Genomic DNA, 23939 nt, shown 5'->3' with positions numbered 1-23939 from the left:
GAAATCACATTTATAGTTTTAACCTTTACATGGAGGGAAACTGATCAGAGAGGATGGGCACAGATTAATTCGACCGACAGTATGGCATGACTGTCTGATTTCTGACTGCTCATCATATTGTTTCTTGGAGATACGTCGCTACCATCTAATGTCTATGGCAGGCTTAAAGAGAATCTGTCAGCACATTTTTGCCATTTAATCTGAGAGCAACAAAACATAGCACTAGAAAGTAATGATCTCCTGTTGATAAAACACTGATTAGGCTGTGTGTTGTTGTTTCAATACAATTATTGTTTTATCAACAGGAGATCATCACTGCAGGACTAGGTTTCATGTGGAGAACAGTCAGGTTAATCCCACCCCCATGAGATTGGCAGCTTGCTCGCAATGCACAGTGTACACAGCTCAGCATTCTCAGCACTGTTACATTTATAGCAGAGTAAACAGGGATTTTAATCACAACTTGACCACACAGCCCAGTAAGTAATACATCGCTGGAATCAGGGTCTCTGCGTTGTGCTTCTCTCAGATTCCATAGCAAAAACCATCACTGGTCGCTAGGATGAAGCAGCATCAGAAAACATTGGCCACTTTTTTCTTTATTCAGGCATCGGGAAAAAAGCCCAAAACAGGCAACTTATGTAGTCCACTTTGGCCATTTAAAGGGAATCTGTCAGCAAGTTTTTGCTATGTAATCTGAGCACAGCAGGAGATAGAGGCTGAGTCACTGATTTCAGAGATGTATCACTTAGGCTGTTTGCTGTTTTTGTAGAATGATTGTTTTATCGCCAAAATATTATCACTGCCTGGACTACAGCTCATGTGCCTGTTGGTCTGACCACGCGATCTCTCATGTGATTAGCAGCTCACTGTCAATAGACAATGTACAGAGATCTGTGGTGTGGGTGAGGGCAACCTTTTCAGCTTTGCTTACATGCTAAATGTACGCTGTTTCACAACTGCTGCAGGCAGTAATCTAAGTGATACATCGTTGGATTCAGGGTCTCTTTGCCTACAACATACGCTGTTCTCAGATGAGGTAGCAAAAACCTGGTGACAGATTCCCTGTAAGAGTTTAATGAATTTGACATCCTTCCCATGCAATGGCTTCCATCTACTTTTCCACCCCAAATGGCCAAAAGACTTCACCATTGTATATTGTATATACAGTATAAAAAAGTGTCTATATGCAAAAACAAGGAGGTAGCATTAAATAAAGGCCGGGCGAGTGTGGGAGAGATCATCCCGGTTCAGCCTCGGGCTTATGGTGTACGTTCACGTCATTAAATGAACCACATAAGGTTTAGGTTATTCCTCCAAAAATAATTCACACCAGGATTCCCCCCTCCAAATTCTGAAAGGTTCGGTAAAATCCCTTCTATGTTCTCAGCTGCCGCCTTCCCACATTCTTCACCTTTCGTCCAAAAACTGTTGCCCATTTGGCTTGGTGGAGGCGTCTCGTCAGCAGCTTGTGTGAAGTCCTGGATCACACGCTCCCCTTCTGACCGCATCACTAATGAAGACGGCAGCATTGGCCGCAGAACCAGAGGCTGACAGGGACCGCCGCGCATGAGCTTCACTTAGAGAAAGAAATGTTCAGAGGATACGGAGAAATTGGAAGAGGGGGAAACAAAGGAAGAAAAAAAAAAAAGAGGATGGCAGCGATCAAATATTTGGACAATTCTGGTTATCCTGGTTAAACCTTTGCTTACTTTCATCTAATGTGTATGGAGGCTTTAGCTCCATGCAATGACCATCTGCTTGATGGACACCGACACACTCAAAGCTTCGGCCGGGGGGCATCCTCAACTAGACTCCCCATGTGCTCCTGCTTCCTCCTCTTCCCGGGGCCTCAGCATACAGCACAGGACTCCCTAGAGTGTGCTTAGGGCGAGCGTGCGCACACCTAACCCTCTCTGAAAGAGGCGGTGCACCATTTCCCTGAAGTGCCTCTCAGCATATGGCTAAAAAGCATCAAATACTTAAGGCATCTTCCCACTAGGGGAGGTGCCTGCGCAACATCCTTAGTTAGTCAGTTATCTGTCTACTAGCTAGTTGTCAGGTCCTGTGAGTCTGTCCAGTTACCTATCCCTGAGTCCGCTTTCCCATACACATCTGTCCCTGCCATGCCCACCATACCTGTCCATACCCGCCTTTCATGTCTGCCTGTACCTGCCTGCACCTGTGTTTTTACCTTAGTCAGTGTCCTGTCCTGGGGGTCAGCTGTCACAGTTCCAGTCACTGCCCTGGGAATGGTACCTGGCGTCTGCCTTGTAGCAGGCAATCAGTTAAGCCCCTCCCACTAAAGGGTAAGCCCGAATCCCCCCCTGATCCAGGGGGTCCACTCTTGTTCGCCGCTTCAACAACGGCGAACGTTGCACTGCCCCTTCGGTGACATCACGGCCCTTTTTGTGTGGTGAGCACGGCCATTCCGGCACAGTGTGGTGGGTATCTCTCTGTACAAGTCTGGCGACACCTAACCACAATCTACAGATCTAGCGGACATGCAGATAAAATGGCTGTGAGTCACTCTTGGTAGTCATCTGGGCGGTTCTACAGTAGGGACTAGTCATGGTTTCCTCACAGTATTGGTTGACATACAGCCTGTCAAGTGAAAGTGACGACTCAGAAAGTGGAGACCATGACTAGTCCCCCTGCAGCATTCCCAGATGCACCATATCAATATGCAGCACATCGGCATGCCCCTGGTTTAGATGACAGATATATACTAACAGGTTCTATTTAAAGGGGTTGTTCAAAATTTGAAGAAATTAAGCATTAGCCATCTGTTCAGTCCCACTGTTGTCAATGCTTCAGTGGCCCCCGCCGGTCTTTATCTGCAGTGGTGACATGGATGCCCTGTTACCATTCCTGAAGGTTTTGGCTGTTCTTGAAGGTTCTCAGGTTTTGGCTGTGATGCGAGCATGTAGAATTAGTGAGTGCCTAGGTCAGTGACCAGCTGCAGCGGTCAAGTGGATGTATGGCACATCAACAACGCATGAAAATTAAAGATTGGTGAGTAATGTTTGCTTATTTATCATACAGTGCCTACAAGTAGTATTCAACCCCCTGCAGATTTAGCAGGTTTGATAAGATACAAATAAGTTAGAGCCTGCAAACTTCAAACAAGAGCAGGATTTATTAACAGATGCATAAATCTTACAAACCAACAAGTTATGTTGCTCAGTTAAATTTTAATAAATTTTCAACATAAAAGTGTGGGTCAATTATTATTCAACCCCTAGGTTGAATATTTTGTGGACTAACCCTTGTTTGCAATTACAGCTAATAATCGTCTTTTATAAGACCTGATCAGGCCGGCACAGGTCTCTGGAGTTATCTTGGCCCACTCCTCCATGCAGATCTTCTCCAAGTTATCTAGGTTCTTTGGGTGTCTCATGTGGACTTTAATCTTGAGCTCCTTCCACAAGTTTTCAATTGGGTTAAGGTCAGGAGACTGATTAGGCCACTGCAACACCTTGTTTTTTCCCTCTTGAACCAGGCCTTGGTTTTCTTGGCTGTGTGCTTTGGGTCGTTGTCTTGTTGGAAGTTGAAATGACGACCCATCTTAGGATCCTTGATGGAGGAGCGGAGGTTCTTGGCCAAAATCTCCAGGTAGGCCGTGCTATCCATCTTCCCATGGATGCGGACCAGATGGCCAGGCCCCTTGGCTGAGAAACAGCCCCACAGCATGATGCTGCCACCACCATGCTTGACTGTAGGGATGGTATTCTTGGGGTCATATGCAGTGCCATCCAGTCTCCAAACGTCACGTGTGTGGTTGGCACCAAAGATCTCGATCTTGGTCTCATCAGACCAGAGAACCTTGAACCAGTCTGTCTCAGAGGCCTCCAAGTGATCATGAGCAAACTGTAGACGAGCCTTGACATGACGCTTTGAAAGTAAAGGTACCTTACGGGCTCGTCTGGAACGGAGACCATTGCGGTGGAGTACGTTACTTATGGTATTGACTGAAACCAATGTCCCCACTGCCATGAGATCTTCCCGGAGCTCCTTCCTTGTTGTCCTTGGGTTAGCCTTGACTCTTCGGACAAGCCTGGCCTCGGCACGGGAGGAAACTTTCAAAGGCTGTCCAGGCCGTGGAAGGCTAACAGTAGTTCCATAAGCCTTCCACTTCCGGAAGATGCTCCCAACAGTGGAGACAGGTAGGCCCAACTCCTTGGAAAGGGTTTTGTACCCCTTGCCAGCCTTGTGACCCTCCACGATCTTGTCTCTGATGGCCTTGGAATGCTCCTTTGTCTTTCCCATGTTGACCAACTATGAGTGCTGTTCACAAGTTTGGGGAGGGTCTTAATTAGTCAGAAAAGGCTGGAAAAAGAGATAATTAATCCAAACATGTGAAGCTCATTGTTCTTTGTGCCTGAAATACTTCTTAATACTTTAGGGGAACCAAACAGAATTCTGGTGGTTTGAGGGGTTGAATAATAAATGACACTCTGAAAAAACTTTTCACAATTTAAAAAAAAAATAAAAGAAGAAATAACATTCTTTTTTGCTGCAGTGCATTTCACACTTCCAGGCTGATCTACAGTCCAAATGTCACAATGCCAAGTTAATTCCGAATGTGTAAACCTGCTAAATCTGCAGGGGGTTGAATACTACTTGTGGGCACTGTATATATATATATATATATATATATTTATTTATTTATTTATTTTTGTTTAAATGACCGCTTTAAATGCTTCCCATTAAGTACGGGTGGGTTCGTTTGATCCTGGTAACCTTATTCCTGCCCTCGGGGACAAATCCGAAAATGCTGACCGCCTCGAACAACAGCTGGAGACAAAAGCAGAGCTGTGCCAAGTCTTCGTGCCCACCAGAGATGGAATCGGCTATGTAAACATGGCGCTGCCTCGCTCCCTTCTGCAAACATCGGACGCCTCTGAACGGCCCCGGCATTCAGTGAGTATTGGAAGGAGTTCTGGCTACATTTTGCTTTCCAAGAAAAAGGAACAGGCCGGAGATGTGTGTGGAGATAGTGCTGACGCGATTACATCTGCTGGGTCACAGTCTCCGCTGGATATATCCTGTGGATATTGGATGACATGGCTTTCTGCTCCGGGATTACGGTTAATGGTAGCGGCAGTTCAGGGTAGGTTAGATCAGCGGACGACTTACCAGCCACTGTTGGGGGATTTCGGGGAGAGGCATTTGAGGAGGGGCCGGTACATTGCTGGACGTCTCCGCTTTGTGCACGTGATTCTTTAGCTCGAATTCTGTAAAGAACAATATGATATTGGATTAGAACAATGTAATATATATGGTATAATGAGACGACACTGATTCAGGGGTAAAGAAAAGGGGTACAGGGTTCTGGGGCATTTAACCACCCGCCATGCCATTATTATTACTAAAACTATGTAGGACCTGGCCGACGTCAGAAAGAGGATGAAAGAGGATGAAAGGGAGAAGGATGTAAGGTGAAAGGTTTTCCTTGTGATATAGGCAAGGCAATACTCCCGCGTAAGGGTATGCAAATGAGCTTTTACTCCCCCCCCACCAAAAAAAAAAAAGGACACTGCCTCTCTAGAGCCACCTCCTCTAAGTGAACGCTTGCAAGGTCAGCTAATTAAAAAGGAGCCGGAGATGCCAGTACGTAAGGGGGTTCACAAAGTACTGACCCGGTATCACAGGGTATGTAATAACAGGACAGGGGCCCCTAGGCTTGCCCTCAGGCTTGAGACCGTGCACTGTCCCTTATGTCGTAGGTAGGCTTGATGGTAGCCAGGTCTGAGCCCCCAGCCTGACCCTAACTCTGGTCTGAGCCCTGATCTTATGCCTCCTCTTCCACAACCTTGGGGCGGGCCGGGAAACACAAAAACAAAACCCCACAAAACGACACAGACAAGGGAGAACAGAAACTCATACACACTGCACTTAAAACACACAGGAGAGACGATATGTGTACTGGGGAGCAACGGAAAAGGGAAAGAAGTAACACACAACAGGGGAACGTTCACACCACTCAAAAGCACAACACGAACCACCATCAACAGGATCAACACCAAGACCGGGATCGCTGGAGCTAATGCTGAAGCTATCATCGACACCTACTGGAGAAAGCTGGCCTTTAAATAGGGAGGAGACAGCTGAACATGGCAATTAGCAACCTAAGTTCTAGGCCTGCTCACAAGTCTGCAGGTATTAACTCCTGCGGCGATGAAGACCAGTGAACCTGAACCAGCCGATGCCCGGCTCTGGCTGAACAATCCAGAAGCCTCCCTCAGATTGTTTGTCTGACGAGGCTGTGCCAGCAGGTGTGTGCAGAGCCGAACATTGTATGACACCCGACCACTGGACCAGGGATCCACAGTTCAATTCCATCTGTACTCATTAGTTTTAGGATATTGTGCAGTGATGAGAGCTCATCTAGTTTTTATTACTGAGCTCTAAAACCCTCTTCCTATGGAAAAGCTGGCTGCATGTGGCTGTCACCAGGCCACTGAAGACCAATATATACAGCGCTCATTGAAATAATGCAGATGATACAATAATACATTGGGTTTTAGTTAGCGCCCCCTAGTGGTGTGCACAGGCAGCCAAAATTGTATCATTCTCTCCTCCTGGTCTCTGCAGGATGGATAAAGCCGGGTATAAGAAAATAACACGTCCATTTCAGTAAATAATTGCATGAAATGTTATAGGCAGAATAATAGAGGAACTTCACAGGTCACAATTCTAGAAAAAATAAAAAGTTCCAGAATTGTTACTACGAGAGGAATGCAGGAATTTACCAAAACAGACATGTCAGGAGCGGCGACAGATCCTCGGTAAGGACTGAAGACAGGATGAAGAATGGGAGGAAGCCGTGTTTGTTCATGTTCTTATCGCCATTCAATCAGCTGTCAGATTTGGGTGGGAGCCATACTGTCTATACTGGCGGCCCCAAACCCCCCGGACCCTGCAACGAGACTGCAGGACTGAGCCACTCATGACTAAAGTTTTCCACGGGGTATAGTTTTCATAAGCCAATAAATTTTAAAAAACAAAAACACACCAAACGTTACAAAAAGAAAAAAAATGTATTAACTTTTTAGGTCATCCGTATTATAAAAATGGGCTCCCTGGCATCCCCCCAATATCTGAGGCTAGCCCCACCATCGTAATGAATACTATACTGCTAGAAACAGATCTTATTGGATTGCTGAAAAACTAGGTTGACTTACAGCCCCCGCTAACGACGGCCAAACCGTCCAATATCAAGGGGTTTGGCGTCAGTCATGTATACTTGGTCGCCCCTTCATATTTTGTCAGGGGCGGAAACAATATACAATTTCAGACGGCCAATCCTTTTGCTTTTAGGTGACATAAGCCCCCGCCAGGGAAGTCTGGCAGTGACTTTCTCATCATAAAACAGAAGCTCTGAGCAAGAGAGCCTGTGTATGGGAGAGTCAGGGACATGGCTTTTGTCGAATCTATGGTTTGGCTGGTAGTTATGTATAGTGGCTCAGTGGTTAGCATCACAGTCTTCAAGCCTTGGGGTCATGGGTTTAAATCCCACCAAGGACAACAACTGCAAGGAGTTTGTATGTCCTCCGTGGGTTTCCTCCAGGTTCTCAGGTTTCCACCCACACTCCAAAGACATACTGATATGGAATATAGATTATGAGCCCCAATGGGGACAGTGATGATGATGTCTGTAAAGCGCTGTGGTATATGGTGGCTCTACATAAGCAAAGCATAATAAGTAAAGTGTATTTGGAAACAAAGAAAAAATATGTTGAATTTCAATATGCCCAACCCTTTTGTCTCCCTTTACTTTCCCTAGCTGGTCTAGTGGTAGGCTTCTCGCTTGGAGTGTGAGAGGCCCTGGGTTCGAATCCCAGACAGAGCCCATTTACTCTGTTGGGCTATATTGGTTGTTCCAATCCTCGATGATGCCTACATGTGTTCATTGGATGAAGAGCCCAGGTAATGTCCTTTCTTTTTGTCTCCCTGTAGATACCCTATTTTTCATTTTATAAGACGCACCGGATTATAAAACGCACCCCAAATTTAGAGATAAAAAAAGGTAAAAAAACATAAAAATGGGGTCCGTCTTATACTTCGGTGTTGTCCTACTGGAGGGGGGCAGCAGTGGTGGTGAAGCGGGGTCACAGGAGGCAGAGGTTGTGCTGGCAGCCGCGGTGGATCCGTGGTGGCAACGGCAGCGGGTCAGTAGTGGCAGCAGCAGCGGCGGGTTTGTAGTGGCAGCAGCGGCGGCGGGTCAGTAGTGGCAGCAGTGGGTCAGTAGTGGCAGCAGCGGCAGGTCAGTAGTGGCAGCAACCGCGGCTGGTCAGTAGTGGCAGCAGCGGCGGCGGGTCAGTAGTGGCAGCAGTGGCGGTGGGTCAGTAGTGGCAGCAGCGGCAGGTCAGTAGTGGCAGCAACCGCGGCTGGTCAGTAGTGGCAGCAGCGACGGCCGGTCAGTAGTGGCAGCAGCGGCGGCGGGTCAGTAGTGGCAGTAGCGGGTCAGTAGTGGCAGCTCCGGCGGCAGGTCAGTAGTGGCAGCAACGGCAGCGGGTCAGTAGTGGCAGCAGCGGCGGCGGGTCAGTAGTGGCAGCAACGGCAGCGGGTCAGTAGTGGCAGCAGCGGCGGCGGGTCAGTAGTGGAGCAAGCCGGTGCGGTGAGTGTCCCAGTCTGTCCATGGTCCAAGTTCAAATGGTGGCACCTGGAGCGGCGCATGCACAGATGGAGCTCTCATCCAAGGGCTCCCTCTGCGCACGCGCTGACTCCCGGCGCCATCATTTGAAACTGGGACCATGGACACACTGGGACACCTGCTGCACAGCCGCCCGCACGCACAGAGTGGGAGCCAGCAGGCCGCCCGCCCGTACAGAGAGGCAGCTGGCCTCCAGGACAGAGAGGCAGCCGGCGCCAACAGGCACCCGGCTGCACGCATGCAGCCACAGGCACATGGCCGCCTGAACCTACCCGGTTGCCGCACAGACAGCCCCCACCCCCCCGTAAGCTGTATTCAGATTTTAAGACGCAACCCTCATTTTCCTCCCAAATTTTTGGGAGGAAAAGTGCGTCTTATAATCCGAAAAATACGGTAAGTCTGGCACCAAGTGTACTCCCCTCCCCATTTAGAACATATGCATGCTCAACCAAACCAAGCGTGCAGAGGTATGAGGATTGTATTAGGAAGTGTGAGTGTATGTGGAGTGTGTAAGGAAGTGTGAGTGTATGTGGAGTGTGTTAGGAAGTGTGAGTGTATGTGGAGTGTGTTAGGAAGTGTGAGTGTATGTGGAGTGTGTTAGGAAGTGTGAGTGTATGTGGAGTGTGTTAGGAAGTGTGAGTGTATGTGGAGTGTGTTAGGAAGTGTGAGTGTATGTGGAGTGTGTTAGGAAGTTTGAGTGTATGTGGAGTGTGTTAGGAAGTTTGAGTGTATGTGGAGTGTGTTAGGAAGTTTGAGTGTATGTGGAGTGTGTTAGGAAGTTTGAGTGTATGTGGAGTGTGTTAGGAAGTTTGAGTGTATGTGGAGTGTGTTAGGAAGTTTGAGTGTATGTGGAGTGTGTTAGGAAGTTTGAGTGTATGTGGCGTGTGTTAGGAAGTGTGAGTGTATGTGGAGTGTGTTAGGAAGTGTGAGTGTATGTGGAGTGTGTTAGGAAGTGTGAGTGTATGTGGAGTGTGTTAGGAAGTGTGAGTGTATGTGGAGTGTGTTAGGAAGTGTGAGGGGATGTGGAGTGTGTTAGGAAGTGTGAGTGTATGTGGAGTGTGTTAGGAAGTGTGAGTGGATGTGGAGTGTGTTAGGAAGTTTGAGTGTATGTGGAGTGTGTTAGGAAGTTTGAGTGTATGTGGAGTGTGTTAGGAAGTTTGAGTGTATGTGGAGTGTGTTAGGAAGTGTGAGTGTATGTGGAGTGTGTTAGGAAGTGTGAGGGGATGTGGAGTGTGTTAGGAAGTGTGAGTGTATGTGGAGTGTGTTAGGAAGTGTGAGTGTATGTGGAGTGTGTTAGGAAGTGTGAGTGTATGTGGAGTGTGTTAGGAAGTGTGAGTGTATGTGGAGTGTGTTAGGAAGTGTGAGTGTATGTGGAGTGTGTTAGGAAGTGTGAGGGGATGTGGAGTGTGTTAGGAAGTGTGAGTGTATGTGGAGTGTGTTAGGAAGTTTGAGTGTATGTGGAGTGTGTTAGGAAGTTTGAGTGTATGTGGAGTGTGTTAGGAAGTTTGAGTGTATGTGGAGTGTGTTAGGAAGTGTGAGTGTATGTGGAGTGTGTTAGGAAGTGTGAGTGTATGTGGAGTGTGTTAGGAAGTGTGAGTGTATGTGGAGTGTGTTAGGAAGTGTGAGTGTATGTGGAGTGTGTTAGGAAGTGTGAGTGTATGTGGAGTGTGTTAGGAAGTGTGAGTGTATGTGGAGTGTGTTAGGAAGTGTGAGTGTATGTGGAGTGTGTTAGGAAGTGTGAGGGGATGTGGAGTGTGTTAGGAAGTGTGAGTGTATGTGGAGTGTGTTAGGAAGTGTGAGTGTATGTGGAGTGTGTTAGGAAGTGTGAGGGGATGTGGAGTGTGTTAGGAAGTGTGAGTGTATGTGGAGTGTGTTAGGAAGTGTGAGGGGATGTGGAGTGTGTTAGGAAGTTTGAGTGTATGTGGAGTGTGTTAGGAAGTTTGAGTGTATGTGGAGTGTGTTAGGAAGTGTGAGTGTATGTGGAGTGTGTTAGGAAGTTTGAGTGTATGTGGAGTGTGTTAGGAAGTGTGAGTGTATGTGGAGTGTGTTAGGAAGTGTGAGTGTATGTGGAGTGTGTTAGGAAGTGTGAGTGTATGTGGAGTGTGTTAGGAAGTGTGAGTGTATGTGGAGTGTGTTAGGAAGTGTGAGTGTATGTGGAGTGTGTTAGGAAGTGTGAGTGTATGTGGAGTGTGTTAGGAAGTGTGAGTGTATGTGGAGTGTGTTAGGAAGTTTGAGTGTATGTGGAGTGTGTTAGGAAGTGTGAGTGTATGTGGAGTGTGTTAGGAAGTGTGAGTGTATGTGGAGTGTGTTAGGAAGTGTGAGTGTATGTGGAGTGTGTTAGGAAGTGTGAGTGTATGTGGAGTGTGTTAGGAAGTGTGAGGGGATGTGGAGTGTGTTAGGAAGTTTGAGTGTATGTGGAGTGTGTTAGGAAGTTTGAGTGTATGTGGAGTGTGTTAGGAAGTTTGAGTGTATGTGGAGTGTGTTAGGAAGTTTGAGTGTATGTGGAGTGTGTTAGGAAGTGTGAGTGTATGTGGAGTGTGTTAGGAAGTGTGAGTGTATGTGGAGTGTGTTAGGAAGTGTGAGGGGATGTGGAGTGTGTTAGGAAGTGTGAGTGTATGTGGAGTGTGTTAGGAAGTGTGAGGGGATGTGGAGTGTGTTAGGAAGTGTGAGGGGATGTGGAGTGTGTTAGGAAGTGTGAGTGTATGTGGAGTGTGTTAGGAAGTGTGAGGGGATGTGGAGTGTGTTAGGAAGTTTGAGTGTATGTGGAGTGTGTTAGGAAGTGTGAGTGTATGTGGAGTGTGTTAGGAAGTTTGAGTGTATGTGGAGTGTGTTAGGAAGTGTGAGTGTATGTGGAGTGTGTTAGGAAGTGTGAGTGTATGTGGAGTGTGTTAGGAAGTGTGAGTGTATGTGGAGTGTGTTAGGAAGTTTGAGTGTATGTGGAGTGTGTTAGGAAGTGTGAGTGTATGTGGAGTGTGTTAGGAAGTGTGAGTGTATGTGGAGTGTGTTAGGAAGTGTGAGTGTATGTGGAGTGTGTTAGGAAGTGTGAGTGTATGTGGAGTGTGTTAGGAAGTGTGAGGGGATGTGGAGTGTGTTAGGAAGTGTGAGTGTATGTGGAGTGTGTTAGGAAGTGTGAGTGTATGTGGAGTGTGTTAGGAAGTGTGAGGGGATGTGGAGTGTGTTAGGAAGTGTGAGTGTATGTGGAGTGTGTTAGGAAGTGTGAGGGGATGTGGAGTGTGTTAGGAAGTTTGAGTGTATGTGGAGTGTGTTAGGAAGTGTGAGTGTATGTGGAGTGTGTTAGGAAGTTTGAGTGTATGTGGAGTGTGTTAGGAAGTGTGAGTGTATGTGGAGTGTGTTAGGAAGTGTGAGTGTATGTGGAGTGTGTTAGGAAGTGTGAGTGTATGTGGAGTGTGTTAGGAAGTGTGAGGGGATGTGGAGTGTGTTAGGAAGTGTGAGGGGATGTGGAGTGTGTTAGGAAGTGTGAGTGTATGTGGAGTGTGTTAGGAAGTGTGAGTGTATGTGGAGTGTGTTAGGAAGTGTGAGTGTATGTGGAGTGTGTTAGGAAGTGTGAGTGTATGTGGAGTGTGTTAGGAAGTGTGAGGGGATGTGGAGTGTGTTAGGAAGTGTGAGTGTATGTGGAGTGTGTTAGGAAGTGTGAGTGTATGTGGAGTGTGTTAGGAAGTGTGAGGGGATGTGGAGTGTGTTAGGAAGTGTGAGTGTATGTGGAGTGTGTTAGGAAGTGTGAGGGGATGTGGAGTGTGTTAGGAAGTTTGAGTGTATGTGGAGTGTGTTAGGAAGTGTGAGTGTATGTGGAGTGTGTTAGAAAGTGTGAGTGTATGTGGAGTGTGTTAGGAAGTGTGAGTGTATGTGGAGTGTGTTAGGAAGTGTGAGTGTATGTGGAGTGTGTTAGGAAGTGTGAGTGTATGTGGAGTGTGTTAGGAAGTTTGAGTGTATGTGGAGTGTGTTAGGAAGTGTGAGTGTATGTGGAGTGTGTTAGGAAGTTTGAGTGTATGTGGAGTGTGTTAGGAAGTTTGAGTGTATGTGGAGTGTGTTAGGAAGTTTGAGTGTATGTGGAGTGTGTTAGGAAGTGTGAGGGGATGTGGAGTGTGTTAGGAAGTGTGAGTGTATGTGGAGTGTGTTAGGAGCTCTTTTCTCATTTCCCAACCATTTAGCCAGCAGGGGGCAGTAGTTGCGCCATTCATAGGAGTGGGAACCTCTGAAAAGCTCTTTTTATAGGGAAACTCTTTTCCTTCTATCTTTGAGTGAAGTGTGACAGGTCAGAAAGCCTTTTAAAGTGAAAGGAGAATTGTGCGGAGTGGCCTCAATCTCACAGTTCTGCTGGCCCCGCCCCCGCTGCATTGATTGACAGTCCTGGCTTCATTTCACTCTTTCTAGGTGGGCTGCTTGACAATTTGGCCCATGTCAAATAAAGGGTTAAAAGGTAATCGGCTGAGGACAGAACGCGTACACTTAAAGATATCAGAACACTGCGGCATGTAATAGTTGTGCAGGGAGGGGGGGTCACGTACCAGGGCTGCGCATACTGTGCGGAGACAACATCAGTAAATCACCGGGAGTCTCATCCTCTGCGAGGCACGAGGACATGCTGGGCTAACCACAGGGACAGCTGGACTTGGCCGGCAATCGTCTTACTGACCTTTGGATGACTGTATCCTCTGCAGAATGTTGCTTATGACCGTCTTTTTCTCTTTAACCGTCGTGGTGAGATATTCGTGGTCCAGCAGTTGCAGAAACAAGCGCAGCTCCACGATCAGCTCCTCCATGTCTGCGAGACGAGGGAAGACAGTTATAGGACGTGTCGCCACAAAAAATGGAAAAATATCGTCAATAGTCTTTCATAAAGTCAATTTTAAGAGGTTTAGTGGTCTAAACACCGCGCAAAATAAACCATCAAGACCTAAAGGATGAACGTGGCCCAAACCTTCCTACTCCAGCATAACTGATCAGTGTGTATGGGTGTGTCCTGAAGGATTGGGCATGTCGGATTTCAGCATGCTCTATCTCACTATTGTCAAGGGAGATAAAACACTGCCAGAGGATTAATTTTACCCCTATAAAAAGCAAAGTTGACCATTTTAAGTGACATGCAGGGGGTTGTAGTGTACAAAAGGTGCAAAAGACAATATATTTTCTCTTATTAGCCCATGGGGTGCAGTGTATATTTTAGGGTAACATATATACTAGCTGTAGTAGCAGGCGTGTTGCCCGGGATAGTAATTAAGTGTCTCTCTCCCACTACCCCTGTCTCTAGCCGCCCCTTTCTCTTCTCTCTCACTCTGTCATTACCTCCCTCTCTCTCTGTCTCTACCTCTCTGTCTATCTGTGGCTGGCTGTCCAACTGTCTGTCTCTCTCTGTCTGTCTGTCTCTATCTCTGTCTCTCTCTGTCCATCTCTGTCAGTCTGTCTCTCTCTGTGTCTCTCTGTCTCTGCCTGTCTGTCTCTACCTCTCTGTCTATCTGTGGCTGGCTGTCCAACTGTCTGTCTCTCTCTGTCTGTCTGTGTCTCTCTCTCTTTGTCTGTCTCTATCTCTGTCTCTCTCTGTCCATCTCTGTCAGTCTGTCTCTCTCTGTGTCTGCCTGTCTGTCTCTGTTTGTCTCTCTCTGTCAGTCTCTCTGTGTCTCTCTCTGTGTCTGCCTGTCTGTCTGTCTCTGTTTGTCTCTCTCTGTCAGTCTCTCTGTGTCTCTCTCTGTGTCTGCCTGTCTGTCTGTCTCTGTTTGTCTCTCTCTGTCAGTCTCTCTGTGTCTCTCTCTGTCTCTGCCTGTCTGTCTCTGTTTGTCTCTCTCTGTCAGTCTCTCTGTCTCTGCCTGTTTATCTCTGTCTGTCTGTCTCTCCACTGATATCTTATTACCTCACACATAAGCTTCTTATACTAAGAATGTCCTTTATTGCTTATAACCACCAATCACAGCTCTTATTAATGACCTGCAGCTTCCAGCTCCATTGACTTTAATGGAGGCAGGTTTTTTTGGTGAATAACTTTAAAGCGCGGGGTACATTTTTCCCCTCAAAACATAGTCTATGACATTCCCCAAGTCAAATGAGGGGTCTGTGCAAAATTTCATCTTTGTAAATGCAATGGCGTGGTTTCGTTTAGAGGACATACATACACACACACTAAGCTCTAATAAACAGTATATATATGTGTATATGTGTGCATGTGTATATATATATATATGTATATATATATATATATATATACACACATATACACAGTACAGACCAAAGGTTTGAACACACCTTCTCATTCAAAGAGTTTTCTCTATTTTCAAGACTCTGAAAATTGTAGATTCACATTGAAGGCATCAAAACTATGAATTAACACATGTGGAATGAAATACTTAAAAAAGTGTGAAACAACTGAAAATATGTCTTATATTCTAGGTTCTTCAAAGTAGCCACCTTTTGCTTTGATTACTGCTTTGCACACTCTTGGCATTCTCTTGATGAGCTTCAAGAGGTAGTCACCGGAAATGGTCTTCCAACAGTCTTGAAGGAGTTCCCAGAGATGCTTAGCACTTGTTGGCCCTTTTGCCTTCACTCTGTGGTCCAGCTCACCCCAAACCATCTCGATTGGGTTCAGGTCTGGTGACTGTGGAGGATAGGTCATCTGGCGTATTATCCCATCACTCTCCTTCTTAGTCAAATAGCCCTTACACAGCCTGGAGGTGTGTTTGGGGTCATTGTCCTGTTGAAAAATAAATGATGGTCCAACTAAAGGCAAACCGGATGGAATAGCACGCCGCTGCAAGATGCTGTGGTGGCCATGCTGGTTCTGTATGCCTTCAATTTTGAATAAATCCCCAACAGTGTCACCAGTAAAGCACCCCCACACCATCACACCTCCTCCTCCATGCTTCACGGTGGGAACCAGCCATGTAGAGTCCATCCGTTCACCTTTTCTACAAAGACACAGAGGTTGGATCCAAAGATCTCAAATTTGGACTCATCAGACCAAAGCACAGATTTCCACTGGTCTAATGTCCATTCCTTGTGTTCTTTGGCCCAAACACGTCTCTTCTGCTTGTTGCCTGTCCTTAGCAGTGGTTTCCTAGCAGCTATTTTACCAAGACATATTATCAGTTGTTTCACATTTTGTTAAGTATTTTATTCCACATGTGTTAATTCATAGTTTTGATGCCTTCAATGGGAATCTACAATTTTTAGAGTCATGAAAATAAAGAAAACTCTTTGAATGAGAAGGTGTGTCCAAACTTTTGGTCTGTACTGTATATATATATTCCTGATGGGATTTGAGGTTCATACAATATTGAAATCCCAGGCTCCGCAGCGCACAGACAACGCCTCCCTAAAAAGGATCCGAGTGGCTTTTGTGGTTTCTTGAAAACTATAAATACAATTTGCTTTTCTTTCGTTTGTGGATGTCCCGAATCCTGATTCATGCCCCCCCACCCCCTCCTGTCACCCTCCCACCCACTTTCTCGAAGCCAAATTAAAATGGTGTGAAAACGCCAACAGACGCAAAATTTCAGAGCCAAATATTTGAGAATTTACAGAGCTTTTTAAACCAGAACACTGATGTAATAACTTTGATGAATCCGCCCTGTGCATTGATAGGAAGCTGCTAATCAGTGCTGGGGGAGGGACTGGACCAGGAGGCAACAGACACCTAGTCCTGTAGTGATAATCTCCTGCTGATAAAACAGTGATTTTAGTGAAACAACAGCACACAGCTTAGTAAGGGACACATCACTGGATTCGATATCATGCTGTTCTCAGGATACATAGCAAAAACTTGGTGACAGATTTAAAAGGAAATAAGTGGATAAAATTTCCTGTAAAGACAAAAATGAGCCCCCCCATCTGCAGAGTGGTCTATTTTATACAGAGATCAATAACAATGAATGGAGCCGACACACGGTGCTCAAGAAGCAGATGTCACCACAGAGAAGGGCGAGAAGAAGAAAGGTGACTTCCTCCAGCCCCACGACAAAACCATCAGTCTATCCCCCCGACCCTCCCAGGAGAGGACGGGATTAGATCAGAGGAGCCAGGGGGTTAGCCGCTAGTAATGCAGGGAAGCAATGTCCACTGGTGACAGGAGGAAGTAGCTAACTTCTCTATTACTTAGGATCTAATGCAAATGAATATTGCTGACAGCGTGGGACGCAGCTGTGCAAAAAGACGTGTCCGGCCTGGTATAATCGCCATCCTGGGACACGCTGTGATCTTCAGCCCAGGGCTGATCACAGCTCTCCACAAGGTAAATGCTCAAAATTCTAAAGGTCCCAACAACCCCTTTATTATGTTCCCCAGCATCTGAAATATCCGCTCTCCTCAGATTGGTTATTACGGTAGAAGACTGCATCCAATTCTCCATATGACACAGATGTAATAATGTTATCCAGGTGTCAGAGAATCCAGCGTGCAATGGCACCAGCCATATGTTTTACATAAGGCGGATCAGCCGGAGAATTAATGGATTAGTAACTACACAGGGTACAAGAAATACACAGCGGGAACAAGAAACACTTCTCTTCTTGATGTCAGGACAGACATGGACCGTACAGACATGTGACCCCGCAATCCCCGAGGCTGAAGCACCGGCTACAAGCAAAACCCTCATATCACTGACCCCTATCCTAACTAAGGATCATCGGCCTGACCATTGAGGATTAGGGTGCAAAGATCTCCTCCTCCCCTCCTCCTCCTCCTCCTCAGAGGGTGCAGAGATCTCCTCCTCCTCCTCCTCCTCAGAGGGTGCAGAGATCTCCTCCCCCTCCTCCTCCTCAGAGGGTGCAGCGACCTCCTCCTCCTCCTCCTCCTCAGAGGGTGCAGCGATCTCCTCCTCCTCCTCCTCAGAGGGTGCAGCGATCTCCTCCTCCTCCTCAGAGGGTGCAGCGATCTCCTCCTCCTCAGAGGGTGCAGCGATCTCCTCCTCCTCAGAGGGTGCAGCGATCTCCTCCTCCTCCTCCTCCTCCGAGGGTGCAGCGATCTCCTCCTCTTCCTCCTCAGAGGGTGCAGCGATCTCCTCCTCCTCAGAGGGTGCAGCGATCTCCTCCCCCTCCTCCTCCTCAGAGGGTGCAGCGGTCTCCTCCTCCTCCTCAGAGGGTGCAGCGGTCTCCTCCTCCTCCTCAGAGGGTGCAGCGGTCTCCTCCTCCTCCTCAGAGGGTGCAGCGGTCTCCTCCTCCTCCTCAGAGGGTGCAGCGGTCTCCTCCTCCTCAGAGGGTGCAGCGATCTTTCAGTGGCAGTGCTACTTTTTTATTTTGCAGCGAATCATACATCATTTCAATCATTTCTCCTCCCTGCTTTGATGTCAGGCTAATCAAGATGTGAGCGTTCTCCGCTGTCTGCTTCTCGTTAGCGATTAATTATGTGGTATGTCTGATTTCCTCTATAGCCAAATCCTTTAACTGTACAGTAACACATCATTTAGGCTGACCTGCGAGATGTAATACAGTGTGTAATGCAGTGTGTCAGCCTTGATAAAAACCCACTCGGACAAAGAAAGGGGGAAGGGGGGCTTCACATATTCCTCCTGATTCTCCCCACTCCCCCCCCCAAAAAAATACTGAGATTTATGTCCCTAGGAGTTAACACAGCAGCTGTGGGGGAATACAGGGAGCAGATGATGGCTGCAGCGAAAGGGGATATACGACAATGTAATAATAACCAGTAGACGATTCCTCAAATTGCTTTAGTCTGTCTTCTCAGCGGTTTATGGTAAAGTAAACCAAAAATGTGCAGATCTCCTACAAAGCATGTCACCCAGCTTTAGACACTGTATTGGCTTTATGACTGCCAGTGTACAATATAAGGAAAAAAAGCTATAAGCAGAGATCAGGGCCAACCCCAAATAGGACATCGAGAAACCGGCGAGGGAGTGCACTGTCAGTGTGCATTATAAGGAAAGAATGTGGCACACAGGACAAGCAGAGATCAGAGCCACCCCCCATTGGGACATCGAGAAACCAACGGGAGAGTGCACTGTCAGTGTGCATTATAAGGAAAGAATGTGGCACACAGGACAAGCAGAGATCAGAGCCACCCCCCATTGGGACATCGAGAAACCAGCGGGGGAGTGCACGGTCAGTGTGCATTATAAGGAAAGAATGTGGCACACAGGACAAGCAGAGATCAGAGCCACCCCCCATTGGGACATCGAGAAACCAACGGGAGAGTGCACTGTCAGTGTGCATTATAAGGAAAGAATGTGGCACACAGGACAAGCAGAGATCAGAGCCACCCCCCATTGGGACATCGAGAAACCAGCGGGGGAGTGCACGGTCAGTGTGCATTATAAGGAAAGAATGTGGCACACAGGACAAGCAGAGATCAGAGCCACCCCCCATTGGGACATCGAGAAACCAGCGGGGGAGTGCACGGTCAGTGTGCATTATAAGGAAAGAATGCTGGACACAGGACAAGCAGGGATCAGGGCCACCCTCCAATGGGACATCGAGAAACCGGCGAGGGAGTGCACTGTCCGTGTGCATTATAAGGAAAGAATGTGGCACACAGGACAAGCAGACATCAGGGTCACCCTCCAATGGGACATCGAGAAACCGGCGAGGGAGTGCACTGTCCGTGTGCATTAAAAGGAAAGAATGTGGCACACAGGAGAAGCAAAGACCAGAGCCACCCCAAAAGTGACATCGAGAACAGCTGAGAGAGCGCACTGTCAGTGTGCATTATAAGGAAAGAACGTGGCAAGCATGTAAAAGTAGAGCCCACAGTCACCCCTGATACTGACATCGAGAAATAGGCGAGGGGATGAATTGTCAATGTGCATTATAAGTAAAGAACACAACACGAAAGACAAGCAGAGACCAGAGCCATCCCTGAAATTGACATCTTGAACAGGTGAGGGAGCATACTGTCAGTGTGCATTATAAGTAAAGAATGCAGCAAGCAGGAAAAGCGAAGGCCAGAGCCACCCCCAAAAGTGACATTGAGAAACCGTCAAGGGAGTGCATTGTCAATGTGGATTATAAGGAAAGAACATGGCAAGCAGGAAAAATAGACACCAGTGCCACCCCCAAATTGGACATTGAGAGATCAGCGAGGGAGCGCACTGTCAGAGTGCGTTATAAGAAAAGATCGTGGCAAGTAGGAAAAGCAGAGACCAGAGCTACCTACCAAAGTGTCACTGAGAAACTGGTGAGGGAGTGCACTGTCAGTGTGCACAGAGGAAGGATAGTGCACAGTGACAAGATCCTACTGAGCATACGTCAGAATTGACAGAGACATATGGTCAGTAGTTCAGGGAAATGCTGATGACGCTTCGTTTCAGGGTGGAGACAGAGGCTGCATGCCCCTGATGACATTACCCCAGCATACACTGAATGTCATAAAAAAATGGAAATTGGTAAAAAATAAAGCAGTTATATTAGCGAGGGAATGATAGGGACTTTTTAATTAAAGCATATTAGAAAATCTATTAGATTATTACAATAAATAGTTATTTAGGATAAAAATCATTATTAGCTTCAGACCACCCCTTAAATGTCTATGTGTTTAACCAACCAGTGGTTACCCTTGTACTTCAAGGGCTTTTACCAAAGCACCCAGCTGACCCCCAATGACGTACAATGAGGTCCACCGGTTAACACTGCAAATTCCTTCTTAGATGATAAACGCTCGATGTACCGCTAATTGTCCAATCAACATGAAAGACACTAAAGGGAAAAGTAAGTCAATGAGGTCTGATGAGCATCGGCGGGATCAGTGATACGGCAGATCTGGCAATGCCTTGTGGTTTCGACTGCAAGTGTGAACATCGACTAGTCTGATCCTTTGTTCCATTGGAAGAGTGAATCTTTATGCTCAAAAGACAACACAGCTCCTCACAGAGGCCGGTCTGGCAATCCTCTGCTGATCTACTCTAGCCCCAGCAATCAGCTGAAAACACATTGTTCCTGCACAGATGGACGATTGCCAGAGATGGGAGAGTCCCAGGCAAAGACCAGACTCTCCAATCCATACGTTCTAGCAGGTTCTTTCTAATTCTGATATATATGTTCCCCATCCTGATATACATATATCCTACATCTTGGTATAAATTTACCCTATCCTTTCCCATCCTGCTATATATGTCACCATCATTTCCCATCCTGGCATATATATATATACCTCATCCTTTGCCATCTTGCTATACATGTACCCTATTCTTTCCCATCTTGGTATATATGCCCCACATCCTTTTCCATCCTGGCATATATGCCCACTATTCTTTCCCATCCTGATATATATGTACCCCATCCTGCTATATATGTCACCATACTTTCCCATCTTGGCATATATATACACCCCATCCTTTCCCATCCTGGTATATATGCCCCACATCCTTTTCCATCCTAGTATATATGTCCACCATTCTTTCCTATCCTGATATACAGTACATGTCCCTTATCCTGGTATATATGTCCCCTATCCTGGTATATATGTCCCCTATCTTGGTATATATGTCCTACATCTTGGTATATATGTAAGCTATCCTTTCCCATCCTGCTATATATGTCACCATCATTTCCCATCCTGGTATATATACACCCCATCCTTTCCCATCCTGGTATATATGCCCCACATCCTTTTCCATCCTGGTATATACGTCCACCATTCTTTCCCATCCTGATATACAGTACATGTCCCTTATCCTGGTATATATGTCCCCTATCTTGGTATATATGTCCTACATCTTGGTATATATGTAAGCTATCCTTTCCCATCCTGCTATATATGTCACCATCATTTCCCATCCTGGTATATATACACCCCATCCTTTCCCATCCTGGTATATATGCCCCACATCCTTTTCCATCCTGGTATATACGTCCACCATTCTTTCCCATCCTGATATACAGTACATGTCCCTTATCCTGGTATATATGTCCCCTATCTTGGTATATATGTCCTACATCTTGGTATATATGTAAGCTATCCTTTCCCATCCTGCTATATATGTCACCATCATTTCCCATCCTGGTATATATACACCCCATCCTTTCCCATCCTGGTATATATGCCCCACATCCTTTTCCATCCTGGTATATACGTCCACCATTCTTTCCCATCCTGATATACAGTACATGTCCCTTATCCTGGTATATATGTCCCCTATCTTGGTATATATGTCCTACATCTTGGTATATATGTAAGCTATCCTTTCCCATCCTGCTATATATGTCACCATCCTTTCCCATCCTGGTATATATGCCCCACATCCTTTTCCATCCTGGTATATACGTCCACCATTCTTTCCCATCCTGATATACAGTATATGTCCCTTATCCTGGTATGTATGTCCCCCATCCTGGTATATATGTCCTACATCTTGGTATATATGTACCCCATCCTTTCCCATCCTGCTATATATGTCACCATAATTTCCCATCCTGGCATATATATATACCCCATCCTTTGCCATCTTCTTATACATGTCCCCCATCCTTTCCCATCTTGGTATAAATGTCCCACATCCTTTTCCATCCTGGCATATATGTACCCCATCCTGATATATATGTACCTTATCCTGGTATATATGTAACCCATCCTTTCCCATCCTCATATATATATGTCCCCCTTTCTGGTCTACTTCCAGGTATTTTTATTTTACTCACTTATAGAGCGCTATTAATTCCACAGCGCTTTACAGACATTATCATCACTGTCCCTCATTGGGGCTCATAATTTAAATTGACTATCAGTAAATACGTTGGAGTGTGGGAGGAAACTGGAGAACCTGGGGGAATCCCACCCAAACACAGGGAGAACATACAAACTCCTTGCACCACGTAGGATGACTGTTCACCTTGACATAAGCTTGTCTGACAGTCCCAAAGACATAAGATGCTTTACATTACAATGCAATCACTCCGGTCAGCACAGGAATAACAGTCTCCACGTAGAGGGCATCTGGCAGCAATCAAAGCCTTGTCCTGACTCAGCTCCAGCCGACTAGTCTTAATGTGCTGAAGCGGAGCCCATTCTTTCTTATCCAAGGAAAATCATCTAAATGGGCCTCTTATCTACACTCTGCAGATACAACCGCCCTCACTAACAAGAAAGAAAAAAAAAGGAACCACAAAATACTCTCAAATCTGTTACACAACTGTGGTCAAACCAGTACTGACTGGTTTTCTGATTTCCCCCACCTGAGACCCCTACAATTTTGTAAAAGTGCACATTTTAGAGTGGCCTTTTATTGTGGCCAGCCTAAGGCACACCTGTGCAATAATCATGTTTTGATATGTCATACCTGTGATGTGGAATGATTATCCTGGCAAAGGAGATGTGCTCACTAACACAGATTCAGACCAATTTGGGAACAACATTTGACAGAAAAAGTCTTAGATTTTTCAGTTCAACTCATGAAAATTGGGAGGAAAAACAAGTGATCCCTTTATATTTTTTGATCAGTGTATATACAGACCAGTCAGTATACATTGTACTTGAGTAATTTACCCGTGAAAAACAAGGTAAATCTATCTGGTGCAATATGACCCTCTCCAAGACAGTGAATCCAAGCTCCGAATGATGTAACTTTCACTTATTTCTACTCTTACAGAACCTCCATGGGGTCAGCACTTGCTACTACTCTTGTGGAACCTCCATGGGTTCAGCACGTGTTCCTACTCTTGGGGAACCTCCATGGGTTCACCACTTGCTGCTACACTTGGGGAACCTCCATGGTTTCAGGACTTGCTCCTACTATTGTGAAACCTCTCGGGGTTCAACACTTGCTGCTACTCTTGTGAAACCTCCTGGGGTTCAGCAGTTGCTGCTACTCTTGGGGAACCTCCATGGTTTCAGCACTTGCTCCTACTCTTGTGAAACCTCTCGGGGTTCAGCACTTGCTGCTACTCTTGTGAAACCTCCTGGGGTTCAGCACTTGCTGCTACTCTTGGGGAACCTCCATGGTTTCAGCACTTGCTCCTACTCTTGTGAAACCTCTCGGGGTTTAGCACTTGCTGCTACTCTTGTGAAACCTCCTGGGGTTCAGCACTTGCTGGTACTCTTGTGGAACCTCCATGGGTTCAGCGCTTGCTCAAACTCTTGTGGAACCTCCATGGGTTCAGCGCTTGCTTCTACTCTTGTGGAACCTCCAGGGGTTCAGCGCTTGCTTCTACTCTTGTGGAACCTCCCAGGGTTCAGCGCTTGCTCCTACTCTTGTGGAACCTCCCGGGGTTGAACGCTTGCTTCTACTCTTGTGGAACCGCCCCTGTGGTTCAGCACTTGCTCCTACTCTTGTGTAACCTCCATGGGTTCAGCGCTTGCTCCTACTCTTGTGGAACCTCCCGGGGTT

General features: G+C 46.5%; 1 protein-coding gene across 2 annotated transcripts in view; it reads right to left on the bottom strand.

Moving 5' to 3' along the window:
* The window catches only part of AFAP1 (actin filament associated protein 1), a 193589-nt gene that overhangs the window by 92081 nt on the left and 77569 nt on the right, over positions 1-23939 (bottom strand). For both annotated transcript variants that reach the window (XM_075333279.1, XM_075333289.1), the window contains exons 2-3: positions 13314-13442; positions 5140-5237 (exon numbers count right to left, since the gene is read on the bottom strand). In XM_075333279.1, coding sequence (XP_075189394.1) covers positions 5140-5237; positions 13314-13442 — 227 coding nt within the window. The remainder of the gene's footprint in view (positions 1-5139; positions 5238-13313; positions 13443-23939) is intronic.

This window comes from Anomaloglossus baeobatrachus, chromosome 1, assembly GCF_048569485.1.
Source record: "Anomaloglossus baeobatrachus isolate aAnoBae1 chromosome 1, aAnoBae1.hap1, whole genome shotgun sequence".
In the NCBI taxonomy this organism is placed as follows: Eukaryota; Metazoa; Chordata; class Amphibia; order Anura; family Aromobatidae; genus Anomaloglossus; species Anomaloglossus baeobatrachus.
This window is presented reverse-complemented; position numbering and strand designations above follow the sequence as displayed.